This window comes from Phodopus roborovskii, unplaced genomic scaffold, assembly GCF_943737965.1.
Source record: "Phodopus roborovskii unplaced genomic scaffold, PHOROB, whole genome shotgun sequence".
NCBI classification, from domain to species: domain Eukaryota; kingdom Metazoa; phylum Chordata; class Mammalia; order Rodentia; family Cricetidae; genus Phodopus; species Phodopus roborovskii.
The window spans coordinates 1,163,108-1,180,076 of record NW_026126647.1 but is presented as its reverse complement, the minus strand read 5'-3'; the positions used below and the strand labels follow the sequence as shown (position 1 = coordinate 1,180,076).

The 16,969-nt window shown below is 46.7% G+C and overlaps 1 protein-coding gene across 1 annotated transcript in view; it reads left to right on the top strand.

Annotated features, from left to right (window-relative positions):
* The window catches only part of CUNH4orf19 (chromosome unknown C4orf19 homolog), a 71,233-nt gene extending 55,825 nt beyond the window's left edge, over positions 1-15,408 (top strand). Inside the window, exons 3-4 of the mRNA XM_051174020.1 lie at positions 12,965-13,018; positions 14,421-15,408. Coding sequence (XP_051029977.1) covers positions 12,987-13,018; positions 14,421-15,315 — 927 coding nt within the window. The 5' untranslated portion in view covers positions 12,965-12,986 and the 3' untranslated portion in view covers positions 15,316-15,408. The remainder of the gene's footprint in view (positions 1-12,964; positions 13,019-14,420) is intronic.
* Positions 15,409-16,969: the final 1,561 nt, after the last annotated feature.

Below are 16,969 nucleotides of genomic sequence, written 5' to 3'. Positions count from 1 at the left end.
ACTCAATAGTTTGTTTGCTTGGCTCACGGAACTGAGAGAAATTACTGGGTGAGCAGCCAGACAGTGCAGAATAAGGCAAGGTCGAAAAGGGCCCTAAGAGCTGAAACTTCTGCCCTATGGAGTTGAGGAGCATCATACTCCCAGCACACAGGAACATTTATGCACTACACAGGGGTACGGGAACATTTATACACTTTTTGGCAAACTCTACTGCCTGTGGGGTTTGCAGAGTTCACACTTGATCTAATTTCCAGTATCTACCATCACCTCTAATGCGTGCATATACATACACAGGGACAGAAAGACACACAGAGCAGAGGGGTGGAGAGAGAGGCAGAGAGACAGAGAGAGATATCAGTGGATGATATTGAACCAACCAGAGCTTCTATTTGTTGCTGTGGTGACGGTAGTAACATCCTGAGGCTATCTAGGGAACCCAACCTAGATCATCTCAGTAGCATAAACTCAAGTGTGGTCAGCAGGGTTCCTTATGTCAAGAGACCACTAGGACTCGGGAAACCCCAGGGGCTTTTGGAGCTCTATGCCAGGAACCAGAGACAACGATCAAATCGGTTTTTACCATGACTCCCTATATGATTTTATGTGCACCTTGACTAGCCATTCTGGTGAAACAGCCTTAGAAGTAAAATTGACCATAAAAAAAAATTAAGGGGGTGGGGGTGGCTGGAGAGATGGCTCAGAGATTAATAGCAATGTCTGCTCTTCCAGAGGTCTTGAGTTCAATTCCCAGCAACCATATGGTGGCTGATAACCATCCATAAGGGGATTTGATGCCCTCTCCTGGCCTGCAGGTGTCCATGCAGACAGAGTAAATAAATAAATAGTAAAAGGCGATCTCTGATGGGTCAAATAAGCAGACACACTGCAAAGACTAGCCAAGCTGAGTTTGCTTTGTGACTTATATCAGGAGCCAGGCGTGTAGCACTTGCCTATAAAACTAGCACTTGGGAGCCTAAAAGAGGAGTGTCCTGAGTTCAAGGCCAGTCTTGTCTACATAGTAGGATCATGTCTTTAAAATAAATATAAATGATAAAGTATATCAAAGAACCCCATTTGAACTATCCATGTTAAGTGGGGGGGGGAATTATTTTTCTCTCAGATTTTTACAAACTGTCTCAAGAAAACTATCCTCTGAAAACAAATTCTGCCAGGTGCACCAGTCAATGGTCCCAAAGATGTAATGCCAGCTAGGGTGTCATATCCTGGGTCTCTACCTAAAGCTGTGCTGTCACCACCATGCCACAGTGGCTCTCTCTAAACATACGGATGTCACTGTCATTTTTCTAGCCCAGGTGGCAGAAATTTGGGGAAGCAGCTAATACCACTGATGAAAGTTCATGGTGGTGATATATGAGGTTATTTGGTGATTAGCTGGGCTCTCTATCAGAGCTAGCTCTTTGTATGACTTCCTCAGCAGATGCAGTTGGCTCTTTGTGTCTGTGGGGTTTGCATCTATGGATTCTGCCACCTGCTGATGACAAAAAGTATTTAGGAGAAGCTGTTACACAGCGGTTGACACATACCATGTAGTTATGCCTCCAATGGTTGCATCAGATCTGTAGTGAACACGTAGAAACTTGTTCATTCTTCCCTAAATAATGCAGAGTAATAACTGTACACAGCATTCATGTTGTGGCAGATGTTATAAGCCACCTAGAGGTGACTGAAAGTGCAAGAAGCAAGGCCACCACCTAAAGAATAAAGGGTATGGGAGGATGTGTGTGAATTATATGTAGATACTACACGCCACTTTATGGAAAGAACTGGAGCATGTAGAGGTTCGAGAACCATCCCCTGCCCCATGGATACCAAGCTGTACATCAAGGCCAGTGGGAAATTTGTGTCACCCACTCTAAGAGTTGTAGGAATTTATCCTAAGCAACTGAGCAGTTGAGTTGGAGCCTCCCTAACAGTGGGGCTCCAACCCTGTACCAGTAGCAGAGAGCCTCCCACACCTCAGCAGAGGTAAGGGGCATCTAAGCTTGTTCGTTAATGTTGGTGATATTGGGGATTCCCTAAGATCACTGAGCATGGTATGAAGGTCCTGGGGGAAAGTTTTGTATATCTATTAAAGGGGGTCAGAGGAACCTGGAAGGAATTGAGGGAGCCTGTCCTAAAGTGACATTTAAAAGGCAAGCAGGCTGGGGTAGGAAAGGAAGGAGAACCCAACAGAGATGATGAACGCAAGACTACAGTCCTCCATAACCACCCTTGGCCCCACCCCACCCCCACCCCCATGACCTGCCCTACACAAAGCACACAGCAAGTGCAGCATGCACATGACAGGACACTAGTTATTTCAGGGCCTAAGAGCAGCAACAGCAACTGTCAAATGACTGTTAGCCAGTCACAGTCGCGTAGCCCATCTCCCTTTGACAATGATACTATCTGGAGCACGTAACGTCCCGAAGGGAACAGGAACACCTCCTTTCAAACCAAGGGAACCATGTGTGGTATGTGGTCATTTGGTTATGCGGGTGTGGGAAAAACTGAGAACCAAATGAGACGATGGGCTGACACAGACCGTCAAAGCACGTAGATCTTTGCACCTGCTGCGATTTGAATATTTGTCGTCGGTCCATCTCACGTTGAACTTTAACCCCAGTGCAGCAGTGCTGGGGGTTGCGGGCTCTGGAGAGGTGCTGCCGGGGAGTGTGGCGTAAGATGAGCGTCACAGGAGTGGGTTCCTGGTGAGAAGGGACGACCTCTCCCTCTCTCACACCTGAACCCGGCATCTTAGGCACACTCATCCATGCTCCACCCCTATCTACTCTCTAACATTCACCACGGAAAGCCTTCTACCGTGTGCCGGTGTGGCAAGAAGGCCCTCGCCAGATGCAACCATTAGATCCTTGCAGCCTCTAAATTCTGAAAAAATATTTGGCTTTCTTTATAAACAGCACAGTCTGTGGTATTATGCTTTAGCAAGAAAACCTATACTAAGACATCACTGAAAGATGCTAAGAGATGCAAGAATACATGAAGGGATTAGTGGGGCCTGGTGGGCTCCAGAAGCTGCAGAGAACATAGATGTTTGAGCTAGAGAGGGAGACATGGGTTCCCGACGTCTCCCCTCTTTGCCCTCCAGCCCAATCCAGCACTGCCATAGGTGGGCTCTATGGGCAGAAGAGCTAAAGAGATATAATAGCTCCCAGGAAACTTGCTGGGCAAAGGAGAGAAATCAATCCAACAGCAAACCGACCAACCCTCCACAGTATGTAATCCAAACGACTTCCATAGTTTTAGGCACTTGATTTTTCTTAATTCTTTTCCTGTTACATGCCACAGCTGGGGATAATGGGCTATACAGAAATTAGAAAATGTACTAGGGATGTAACTCTCTTGGTGGAGTGGTTTCTAGGACACACAAAGCTCTGAGTTTGGGCCTTAGCACCACATGAAACTAGGCATGGTGCGGTACATGCCCCTAACCCCCACACTCAGGAAATGAAGGCAGGAAAATCAGAAGTTCAAGCGTATCCTCAGGTTTGTAATGAGTTTGAGGCCAGTCTGGAATAGAAGGAACCCTGCCCTCTCCAGGCCCCCAAGCGGGGAAAAAACAGTGGGAAAAGGTTATAAAGTATAGCCAGGCAAGGTAAATCATGTCTGTAACCTCACTGCTTGGAAGAGCCAGGCAGGAGGATAAGTTCAAGGCCAGCTGAGCTACATAATAAGACTATGTCAAAATAAAGGAATCAAAAGAGGGTTAAAATAAAGTGTTGTGAAACATTTTTTTTTCTTTGAAAATTAACAGAATTTTTAAAGCCATAAGATAGTTGTAAAATGCCTGACTTTGTGTTGGCACTGAGAATGATGACAATATATTAGTTTCTGAATGAGTGATCATGTTGGCTAACTTGGTTTGGGCCATATCAGCGGTCCCTAAAAGGATTCAGCACTGTGCCTAGGGCATTGTTTGCTAAGGACTCACCAGGCTACAGTGTTAAGATGCTGGCCTCCCTCTTTTAAATGAAGCTGGCCTGACCCAACCATAGACAAGGCAATGTGGGCTTCTAAAAGAAGCAGCAGAGCAGTTGTCACCAACCTGTGAACCCAGACAACAGCACCTGGGAGCTGACCAGACATGCAGGTTCTTGGGCCCCACCCAACTCAGGTGGATCAATACAACCCAGGGCCTCTGCTGGTGCACCCACCAGGAACCTTCATTCTCTTTGCACACGCACACACGTGCACATATACATGCGTACGTGCACATACACGTGGGTGGGGTGAAGAAGGAAGGAAGTGAGTCAGAAAGAGAGAGAGAGAGATCTTTATGAGAAATTATATCTCTACTCCAGGAAACACCAACTCAGGAATTTACAATCCAGGGACAGCTTTTCCATAGCTTCCCAAAACAATCCCCACAGGGCACCTGGGAGGTTGCTGGTCTCCCTCAGAGCCAGGCCATTCTGTGTGCTTTGCCTTATGTACATTATGCCTTCCCCCCCCCCCCCATAATACTCTGGAGTCTGCTGAAGAGGCAACTCCAAACCCTTCCAGTTGGCTGTTAACTTTAGGGCAGATCTTTACCTCCCAGTTCATAGCCACAGAAGGTGGGGGCTCCAGGCCAGCTCAGGAGAGACACTGCTTGTGAACATGCCTGCTGGAGAGGCACAGAAACCCAGAGGGCCTAGAACCCTCCATGCCTCGCAAACACCTTCTTTTTGTTCAGCCTCTGCCACAGAAGTAGATGGTAGAGAAAAACCCAGACTCTCCCGCTCCAGAATCGTGAGCAGTTTTGAAAGGGGGCCTATGCAGAATTTTAAGAGCCTTTCCCACCTGCACTGTGGTCTTGATAGACGAAGGAATAAAGCCTTACCTGGCCAGAGCTGCAAGAGTCATTGTACTGTGGCCATTAGAACTAACATGACAAATGTGCCTGGAATATTTACCGTGTTCTCTGCTGGCAAACCTTACCGTGGCAAGCACCTGCACTACTTGTAACCTGATTCTTGTGCTTCTGAGGCCTTGCCTATCCCAAGCGTGTGCCTCCCTTGAAATCAAACTATTAATAACTACTACAGCCTGCCATCTGGCGGTAAGCAGATGAAATGGCGGCTGAGAAGTTCAAGTCAAGAGAAAAGCAAATTCCATTTTGCAAAAGCTATTGAGCACAAGCTGAGAAGGTGGTAGGAAGACCAGAAAGTACCAAGATAGATAACAGGAAGTGTTCATGTGGAAAACAATAACCACTTCATTAGTAATAGCTATGCTATCTCACCAGCCTTTATAGCACTTATTCCCACTAAGCAAGGTTATAGTAAAGTGGAAAAGAATTAAACAAGAAAGTCCCTGAGACAGCACTGGATACATAATAATCACTCACATGTTAAGAGCTGTGTTTATTACATTTTATTTTTAATTACAATGTTTCTGTATGTGAGAGTGTGTGCATGAGTGTAGACAGCTGTAGAGGCCAGAAGAGGGCATCAGAGTCCCCTAATATAGAGTGGTGTGGGTGGTAGGAATCAAGCTGGGGTCCTGTGGAAGAACATCCATCTTTCGCAACCACCTGGATCCATCTCTCCGTCCCTTGTGTGTTTACTGATAAGCACTGAAAGTCCTCGGGCATGATTGGAAATGTTTTATATCAGTGGTTCTCAACTTGGAAAACACAGATATTTACAATGCAATTCATAACAGTAGCAAAATTTCGTTACAAAGTGGCAACAAAAACACCTACATGAGGAACTGTATGGAAGGTCCCAGCATAGGAAGGTTGAAAACCCTGCTCTTCATGCTTTCATCTCATTGTTCATAGAAACCTCATATGCGAGAACCATTACCCTTCCTGGTTTACTGATTAGACAAGTGACATTCAGAGGTAAAAATGTTGCTGGAAGCTGCAGGAGCCCTGCGTGGAACAAATAGATGTGACTGCAGCTGGCCTCTGAGCTAAAACCATTCACTTGTTTGTGCATTGAGCTACCAGGGTGGTGGGATGAGTCTTCCCGGTGATTATAGAAATGTGATACCATTCCATGCTTTTTTACCCACTCGCTCCCACCCCCTCCCAACACACACAGGGTAGGGGAAAGGAAGAGCCTGGGAGCATGAGAGATGACTCCAAGCTTTCCCAGGGAGCACTCACAATGCCACTGTATCCCCAGACCCTACGTACCACAGGCTTGGTGTGTACTGCAGAAGAAATAAAGAAGCTGCACAATGCTTATCTGCCAGTGGCTCATCAAATGTCTACCATTTTATTTTTACCTATGTAAGTATTGCCATGTGCCCACAGAAACCAGAGACATCAGAGTGTGTGGAGCTCTGCTTTTTGTCCTAATCTCAGAGTCCTGAGGCCGTAGTTGGAGAGACCTGAGTCAAGGTTCCTTAACTGATGGGAGTGAGATGGAGAACCTGGGCTGGAGGAGAGAGCTCACTGAAGTAAAACCTTTCTCCACCGGGACAGGATCATGACTTGGAACGGAGTAGACCTCGGTCTCTTTACAAGCTTATGGGCTCCTTCGCAACCACGGATCAAGTTTCCCAGTGCAGGCTAGCATAGATGCCACCAGAACCTCCTCTCCAGCTTCAACAAGTGTGGAAGCCAGAGCAAGTCACAAGCAGATGCTGGTGTGTGGCAATTCTCCTTTCCTACTGTCTCATCTGGATGGTGACATCTGGAAGAGATGTGATAGATTCCTGACTGCATACAAAGACATCAAGGACTCAAGAGAAGATGCAGTCCCCACCCCCACCACCACCCTGTGTCTGTAACATTGGGGATGGAGTTGTGGCTAGGGCACAGATTTCTGACACCTAGGCATGAACTACACCTGGCTAAGTGTATTGAAGCCCACAGTATAGCATTGACATGTAAGACTCCAAGAGAGAAGAGCTGTCCTCTCCGTCATAGTCCACAGCCTGGGTTCTAACAGTTGCTGATAAGTTCACTATGAAAGTACATTGTGTGAGCTAGAACTTTAGGGAAATACTGGGCTAACTATAGAACACTAGCCTTTATTATAACTCTGAATGTGACCATCTTTAATCTCTGCTCTCCCCAAGCCTATCTGACCAGGGAACCTATAAGTATATCCCTCTCTACGAATGTCCTACTCAACCCAGTTCTCAGCAATACATACTCTTACCTAAAGCGCACCATCTAAGTGGAGTATGGATAATAGGAGTTGTCGTGTAATCTTTCAACATCTCAAAGCTAACAAGCTCGGTGCCCTGACGAAGGAAAAATCATCCATGTGAGATGTCATAGTCTGTAGCTCATCCTGTATCCCTCTTCCTTCACCTGTGGAGTCCGCGCACTGTCAGATTGGGTCAGCTTCTCTTGTGTCCTCGGTAAACAGTCTACACCTGCTGATGTTTCGTCCATTCCTTCTTCCATAAGAGCTCGGTACCCAGTAGTGGCTCCCTAAATATTTGGCCACCTTGCCTTCTGGTCAAGTTCTGTTTTCTAAATATTAACACGTTTTCAAAACAGAGCTGAAATGCAAGTGTTTCGTTTTACTACAGCTCTCTCGCAAATACCCCAGCAGCCTCCTAAAACCTCAAGCCACTTCTTGGGAGGGATTTTAAAGTCTGACTCCACAGGAACCCTAAAGCAGCATGTCCTTGATGTTTAGAAGTGTACCACAAGGGAGGAAAGTAGCTGGTTCCCTTCCCTTTCAGTTCATGACATGTGATCTGGGAACTCTGGGTAGGGAACGTGTGTGATCTGCATATGGAAATGGAGAGGCCCTCAGTTCATTGGTTTAGGTAATCTGGTATCCCAAGGTATTATACACGTGTAACCCACTCAGCACTCAGGAGGCTGAGGAAGGACGATAGTGAGTTCCAGAGCAGACTGGACTACACAGCAAGACTTTCAAAACAAAACAATACAACAACCCACAATGTACCCAGACCCATATTCCCACCTGTCGCTCACCCATCATTCCTACATTTGACTGGTGAGGATGAAGTGTTCTGTGCATTCTTGTATGCAGTACTTGAGGAAGATGGCTAACACCATGCATGGCAGGAGGGACTTCCTCCGAGGAGAGGGTCAGCCTGGGAATAGGGCCCCATCTATGACTGGTGCCTCTGTCTTGTGTAGGCCCAATGCAGGCAACCACAGCTGTCGTAGGTTTATGAGTACTGTGGTTATGGCATGTCCAGAAGATAGTGTTTCACAGCCCTGCCTCCCATCATCTGGTCCTTTCCAACCCCTCTTGTCCCCTGGGCCTCTATCAGCGAGCCTTACTTGGATCCTTTATTACTATGGTGATCTTTCTAGTTCCCTTACTGTATATATGTTTGTTGGCTGGCTTCCTGCTTACATGACAGAGCTGGTGTTTTCCATTTTGCCCTCATCTCACTGTGGTCTTGCTGCTAGTCTTTTCTTAGTGGGCCAGAATCCTTGATAGTCCTGTTTGTTTTGATGGTCTGATGACTCCAGACTTGGCCAGTAGAAACCCCTCTAAGCTGACTCCAAGCAATCACTCTGCACACGAGCTCTTACCCCTTGGTGCCCCGGTGAATGCTGTCAATTTCTCTATTAGAAAACTCCAAAGTTCCCCCTGTCCTTCTCCCCCGACCCCCATCCCCATTGTGAAACAGGATTTTCCTGCCTGGAGATTTGGCCACTAACTAATGCAGCCCTGACCATCTTCAAACACAGTGCTGTTTAACTTCGACATGAAACAGGGGGCAGTCAAGCAGTGTGCTGGAGTCTGGGAGCAGGTGGCGCCAGCAGAAGGTGGACTCAGCCACCCTAATGGTGTTTGCTTTTCCCCTGTGTAAACCAAAGCCTGGCTGCAAAAGCTGATGCCCTTTGCTTCTCTGTTGCTGTTCATATCACTCCAAAGACAAGGTGAATTTGGATTCCCCTTGGCTATCAAGGGCTCCCCCTGTAAGTTAGGCAGCTGCTTGCAAAAATCAAGCAGGAGGGAAGCAGGTAGATTGTTCCTTTGGAACTCGGTCTTCCATCAAGGGCAGGTATTTTTCTCATGCTGGAGGAAGGATGTTTCCCTTTCGCTCAGAGAGTTCCTTGTTCCAAGATTATGGATGAGATATTGATGAGATATTGATATAGGCACGGGAAATGGATTGAACTGGACCTAATATGTATAAGGAAGAATAACTACAGATATGGGTGTGTGCTGGGGAGAGGTAAGTACCTTGGTCCCCACCCTGTTCACCTGCGGGTCATAGAACCTTGAACATTATTAGAGCCACTTGAGAGAAGGAAATGTCACCAGGAAAGGGAATCACAGAGTGGAAGGAGAGACCTGAACCAGGAAGAGTGGACCACAGCTCAGACCGGTCCCTGACTCAAAAGCATGGCTCTCAGGTATTATGGGACTGGACTTGAAGGAAAGCCAAGAGGTGGACCCTAAGGGAGGTGGTTCAGGAGAAAAGATGGGACGCTAATGCTACAAGAGGGAAAAGCTACTCAGATAGCCTGTAATTGCAGGTTTAGGAGCACAGTGTGGATCCTGTCTTCTCCTAGGAGAGATGGGGTGCCAGAAGACTGCAGGAAACACATATGCAGTTGAAGGCTTTGGGTTCCATCTCTAGCCTGCCCACCTCTGTCCAGCTGCCCACCTTGGGAAATCTGTGGTTTTGGAGGAGGAATGTCAAATGCCAGCCATTCTTGCATTTCTAAGCAATTTACAGTGTGGCCTGAGCCCAGCAGAAGGTGGGGAAAGGCTTTCAGGCTTCACCAGGTAATAAATAGGTCCCCAGGATCCAAGCAACCACTAGGAAGCTGGGAGGGACCAACTGGCTCCCCCCTCCCCCCCTCACTACCCCCTGCTTCTTTCTCCCTTTCTTAAGGCTTCTAAACTAGAACTCCAAAAGCTGTGCTACTCGTTGTTAATGTTTTACAATGCCTGGGTTATAGGACTGGCTGCAGTCTACCCTCCTTGGTTTCTCAAATACAGCTGATCCCCTTTTCATTTTATTCAACTTCACCTTCACTAGTCAACTTCCTACATAAATTAAAAAAAAAAAAAAAAAAAAAAAAAAACAAGACTCTAAAGTAAGCAATGGTATTGCAGGGCAGGATTTCATAGCCGGTCCTGAAATGAGGAAGGAGAGGAGGGGTTGGAGGAGGGGAGAGATGTGCATGGTACTCTCTAATCTAACCTACTTGTCCTTCTCATCTATGAGTTATAAGCAAAAGGTGAGGCAGAAGGGAGCAAGTGCTAGGAGCACAATCCGAAAAGCCATGTCTGTGGCGTGTGTGTGTGTGTGTGTGTGTGTGTGCGTGCGTGTGTGTGTGTGTGTGTGTGTGTGTGTGTGTGTGTGCGCGAGCGCTGCTTCTGAAGCATCCCGTCCCTTTTTTCTCTGCTGGGCTGTTGTACTTGGGTCTTCGTATGTTTTGCGCTTGATGTCATGATTGACACACCTGTACCACCGGTCTTTATCCCAGGAGCAGCTACTTCTTAGTGTTGCTAAGGCTTGTGTCACGGCAACTAGATTGCATATTTCGTGAGTATAAGGTGTGTGTCTTTTAAAAATACAAATAAGGCTTGGAGAGCTGACTCCATCATGAAGACGGAGCATAAATAATTTGTGATATCTCCAGTAGCAGCACGTGCTAGGAAGGCAAATGAAAGATAATCGAGGGAGAAGATGAAGAGAGATGGCTGGGTGGCCAAGTGGACATGCAGATTCACTGTCTAAGGGATCGGTGCTTGGGAAAAGGGGGGGTGTACAGCCACTTCCTGTGCTGGCAGAAAAGCTGCCACAAACTTGGGGTTTTCAGACAAGCAGCCAGAACTTTTAGAATTGGCATCAGTGGGTTGCACTAAAGGACACTGAGTTTTACCAGGACCCTATTGCTGCCAAGCTCCCAGGAGTGAATGTATTCCCTGTTCCTCCCTAGCCCTCCTCACTTCTGCCTCTACGGTCACATTGTCTCTCTCTCTCTTCTGTCTGAGACCAAACCTCCTTCTGCCTTTGGCTCAGGAGCATAAATACAATTGAACTTTGGAACCTTCCCATATTGAGGTCCTCAAATCGATCAGGTCCACATTTGTTTAATTGCTTGCTTTGGCCACGGTAACATTCCCAGATCCCAAGGATTTGAGAAGGTGTATCTTTTAGAAAACAACTTTTCCACTTACTGCACAGCTATTGGATTTTGTGTTATCACCAAAGTAAATCGAGTCCCCTGGAACCATCCTATAGTTTTTAGCAGCTGCGGATGTTTTCCGTATTGACTGAGGCTTAGTATCATCCTGGAAGTCTGTGCTTGGAAGGAAGGAGGGAAGCGGGGAGGCAGCCACAGGCAAATCATCTCTCCTCCAAATGAACCTCACAGACAACGACACTAGACTGAGGGTCACAGCGTCCATCTGTCATCTGAAAGGGTGTACACAGAAGAAACGGAAAGCCACTTGGAGGTTCTCCCATATCGACATTTGGGGGTTCACTGAGGAATCCAACAGGCTAGGGTGGCCAGCTTTATGTGAAAAGAGGATTTTGTTCAAAGGGAAGTGACGGGAGAAAATCCAACTGGGAAGGAGCAGGACATAGTTAGCAGGTGGGAAAGGAGTCCACCACCTTCACTAGGAAGCCCCAGGGGGCACGGTATCAACCTGTAAGCAGATGGGACTCAGGCGTGATGGCTAGGATTGTGCTGGCTGTGGGGACAGTAAATCAGGAGTACACGGGTTCTGGCTAAGTTGACACTGACATTCTGCTGGGGCTGCATCACACCAAAGGGCTGAATCAGCACACACATGGTCAGACATCTTTACCATTCACTTTCTATGCTAGCAAGCTTTCCATTTACTCTCACAAAGTCCCTGAGCCTGTCAACAGATGAGGAGGGATGGTTCTGGGAGGCCTCAACCTCTCTGAGGAGTGAGTGGATGGAGGGTTAGGTGGGGAGATGGTGGGGGGGAATGGGAGGATGGGAGGGATAGGGGACTGGGGCCGGTATGTAAAATATGATTGTCTTAGAAATAAAGTAAAATAAAAAGAAGAAGGGATGGTTTGTTTTTGTTCCCAGAAGGGATGGTTCATTTTGGTTCTCAGTTGTGGACTGAAACGTTTCAGTCCACCGCCAACTGGCCCTGTTTTTATAGGATCATGTGACAGAAGATACTTGGTCACCTCAAGGCAGCAGAGAAATAAAAAGAAAAAAGGAGAGTGCGTAGTGAGATGTTCACTTTGTCTGCATCTGTGGCACTGACCACGCCCATTGAAGGTGGAGACAGGGGTGGAAGTTACCTGGGGGAAGGAGGTCTGAGGAGGAGCCCTGGAGCTCTCTTGATTGCATCACCGGGACAGGAGAGCATCCGGAGGCATCCTTGGGACCAGAAATCTTCTGGTGTTCATCTGTCTATGTTGTAAGTTATTTCTCCTTGAATAAACATCTATTTGTTTCTCCTGATCCTTATTAAACCATGGTAAGAACTGGCTCCAAATATTCTCTCCAGAGGTATACCGCCCTAACAATTTAACTTCTGTCCACCAAACTCCACTTTTTAAAAGGCCTACCACCTCCCAGGGCTGGTGACCAAACCTTCAACACATGGGTCTTTGGTGGACATTCAGTATCTAAACTATTACCATCTTAATACCTGAGACAGCAAGGACTCCTCTAGGAATGTTTGCATCGCCTGCTGCTAGTGTACGTGATATGTCCAGGAAGATTCCTGGGTTCCTGAGGAAGGCCACAGGTCACTAAACATCATGGGTCCCTTCGCTCTCTGACATTATTTCATCATGTTTTTCTCATATGTGGATGGGGGTGAGATATAAAGCCTGGATGGCTGAAAAGGGGTTTGTGTGAGTCAAGTGTAAAGAATGTTTGGGAATTCGGAATCCATGACTTTAGGGACATGCAGGAGTTCTGTCTTCATGATTCAAATGCTATCCCTTGACCAGAATTTTAAGCTCTTAATTTTGAGTGTCTAAAAGAGAAAACTAAACTTGATTCTCATTAATATGGCTAATGGTGTTCTCTTTTTTCTTATTCTTTCAGATGGTAACAAAAATTAATCCAGATGGGGTGCAGGTGTTGTAAGATGATACACAGGTAACATGAACACAGTTGGCATTCATTGCAAGGGAATCTGTAGCCATTGCGGAGTCATGTTAAGACCACGCCTATAAAATAAGGCGTGAAAGTAGATGAGGGACCCTAGGAAGAGAATGAGACAAGTGGGCATGGGGAGAACATACTAGAGAATGGATGGATATGATCAAAGTCAATTATATACAGGTATGAAAATGTCATATTGAAACCCATCATTTTGTCCAATAGCAGATGCTAAAGCAATAGCAAGAGTGATAGAAATAAATAAATATGTAAAGACAATACATGTGGCAGCAGCTCAAAAGATAACACAATAAAATTGTGACACCATCAGTGCCAGCCCAGGTTTGACCCACATTGCCAAGGCACAAAGGCTTGACTCCATTTGGCATCATTTAGAAAACTAGTTTGTTGTTGTTTAATGTTCTCATTTCTCAAAACTTTTAGACATGCCGTCACTCCTGAGGTCAAATTCCATTTCATTCAAATTTACATTTCTCACAAAGCCTTCAATTGAAAGAAAAAAAAAGCACTCAGGTTATACAGGACTAAAATGACATCACTGACAGTAAAGAGTACAGTCACCTTTCTGGTGACATTCATAAACCTTTGATATGAATCATAAGGAAAACAGATTAACTGATGACATGACTTCCGGGGGTGTTGGGTGGGGGGGGGGAAGCAAGGCAGTGGGAAGCTCTGACTTATTTGATTTCAAATGCACACACACACTAGTAAGCTTTACACCATCAAAGTCAATGTGATATTGGCCTTTGTCCAAAAGTGTTTATTATTGACAGTATTAGTTCTCTACAGCCATGAATCCCACAGCCCTGGAGTCCACCAACCACAGATCCAAATATTCAGAAAAGAAACCAAATGTGTGCTGAACAGTTGGTCTCCCTTCTTGCTACTCCCTGAATAGCACAGGCTGAAGATAGTCTATATGGCATTTATTTTGCTATAGGTAGACTAGGGGATCTAGAAATGACTTGAACTGTCATGAGGTTGTGCATATGCTAATAAGCCATCATTTCATATGAAAAATGTGAGCACCTACAGATATTGTTATCTATGAGGGTCCTGGAACTAAACCCCCAGTGATTGTTTCTTTTACCCTACCACAAACTTCGTATTTATCATTTTCCATTGGAAAAATACACAGTTGGTAGCTGGTACTTTTGTCCCTTATTTCCCTGTTAGTGAACATATCTTTTCTTTAATTTTATTTTTAAAATCCCTGAACTACTTTATAATTCACCTATCCCTTCCTTTTGGGTCCGTTCAGCTCTTTTCATGAGCCAGAGATTTGTCTGCCTGGCACAATTCCAGGAGCTAGTTCCTTCCCCAGCTCCTCCGTCCCAATGTCAATGAAACTGATACCTACTCCTCTCCCCCACAGCTATCTCTTTGATCCAGTTCAAGTACCCTCTCCTGGCTTTGTCAACGAGGTAAACAACTGCAAGTTGGAGGAGGATGACACTGTCAGACTAAAAGGCACCCACAACAGCAAGGCTGAAGTGCACAGGAACACCCTGCACGGTGGGAGCCTGACCAAGACAGAGAACAGAGACGGTACAACTGGTCTACCTCACCAAGGACCGCTCCCTCAGGAGGATTCGGAAGAGAGACACTGTGCAGAGAAGCATGGTACTATCAATGGCATCAGCCCCACTGCCACTCTGCATTTGGTCAGGAGTCCCAGGCCCCACCAGGTTGACAGTGGTTCCTGGGCCAGCAGCCCCTGGGTAGGCACCATAGACAGCACACACCCAGCTCAACCCTTCCTTGAAGAAGAGGACTGCAGGAAGCAAAGCTGCATGGTGCCCACTTTGGAGGAGCCCCAGATGGTAAGACATGGAGACTGCAGAGCCCCTGCTGCAGACCATGCCCTACACATACCAGCCCCGGATTACCCCCAGCTGTGGAGCACCACGGTAGACAATGCAGACCCTGCTGAAAAGGATTATCTTTTTGAGAACCACCCAGAGGTGGAGCCCATGCCAGGAACTCCCCCCAGCATGAGTGAGCAGGGTTTGAGCCTGCCCTTCTCCCTCAAGAGAAGCTGGGACTCGCTGAATGAGGCAGTGACGATGGAAGTTCTGAATGTCTACTTTAAAGAGGAGGATCCCACTCACCCTTCATCAGTGGTTGATTCTAGAAATGAGCAGGAAGTCCCCTACACCTACAATGGGGATGGGGATGGGGTTGTGGTCGATGAGGATGCTGAGGTGGCCGAAGCCCTTGCAGCCTTAGAAGCCGCGACTGCAGGAGAAGATGCAGATGAGGTGGATTAGAGGAGGTGAAGGCTGGACAAGGTGAGGCCAGGCAAGTGAGCTGCAGTCACTCTGAGCAGAGAGAGAGAGAGAGAGAGAGAGAGAGAGAGAGAGAGAGAGGGAGGGAGGGAGGGATGAACGCAGAGCTAACCACTCTGCACGCATGCCCAGGCAGCCTTACCAGCTGCACCACTTGTTTACACCCTTTCCCATTGCCGGTACCCATGCCAGGGCCGCTTGTTGTGAACAGCATCGTCCCTCTGTGTAGCTGGACTCTGATTCAGAATACTAGAATCAAAGTAAGAGTGGACCTTCATGCCCATGTCCACAACAAATGCAGAAGCTAAGCAGCTCGCTTGCTGGCCCTAGACAATCAATCAACACCCCACCACCCCCTGCCCCCAGAACACCTGTCCAGATGTGCATGAGAATGCTCCCCATACCTGATCCCAGGGGCATGCAAACACAGGCCATGTTGTTTGAATGTATTTTCTTTACCTTGTTTTTGGGAGCCAAATACTTCACCCAACCTAGAAAGGGTGAGTATCCACTTAAAGTGCCTACTGCGTGCCAGAGCTTAACTTCAGGGACAGTCACCCAGGGACTACTAACTAACCACTTGTGGGACATCAGGTTGAGCTCTGTGGCCTTCAGGGTGGAGCAGATGTGATCAGTGAACAAGGGGTTAGTCCTTAGCTGTGCTATGAAGACACCTAGACCTTAACTTTTTTTACACTATCACTCTTTAATGTCCTTTGGGATGTGGGATGCCGGCCAAATTACTTCTTAAAACACATGTCATGTTTTCGTTTCAAGTCCGTGAGTGTTTTGGAACAGAAAAGCCATTTATGGAGGGGTTTATGTCATTAAATGTCTGGTTCTCATTAAAGCATCACAGCAGATGTGTCTCCCCGCCTTGTCTCAAGACCATCAGTGACCATTGGTGTTTCCTCCAGTTTACCCAGGTGGACAGACATTCATTTGATGTCATGGGAAAGGAAGGGCCAGACATGTTACCCCCTCTGTGTTAAGGGAGGGTATTGTCCCACTTTCAACTTATACCAGATCGGTTAGTATCTGATCACTTGGCCACATCTAACTGGAAAGAAACGAAAATACACAACATAATTAAGCTGTGTGCTTGGGTATCCCACATCAATTTGGGATATAATCCCTGAGGATGGGAGAGAACAGATGTTGATTTTGAGGTTCCCAAACCCTCAGGCTTATGGTACAACTGACTGGTTTGCAAGAAGCCCAAGGGTGGCGTCAACATTGGGTGTGGCATAAAACATCATTAAGCCTTTGGTCCAGGAGAAGGAAGTCTTCAGTCACATCCCCAAAATGGACACAAAAAGGGAGTTCAAACAGAGGAGTTGGGTAAAGAAGGGATTGATGCAGACAAGATTTTGTCAGTCCCAGAAGCACTGCAGTGTGTGTGTGTGTGTGTGTGTGTGTGTGTGTGTGTGTGTGTGTGTGTGTGTGTGCCTTAGGTTACTTTCAGAACAGCCACTAAGTTCCCCAACACTGACAGCTCTCTGTATATGCCTTAGGTTACTCTCAGGACAGGCTGCTAAGTTCCCAACACTGACAGCTGCCTCAGGCCATAAAACTCCATTTTTTTTTTTTTTTTTTTTTTTTTCAAAAAGCTGCTTTAAGACGGTTAACAGATAGC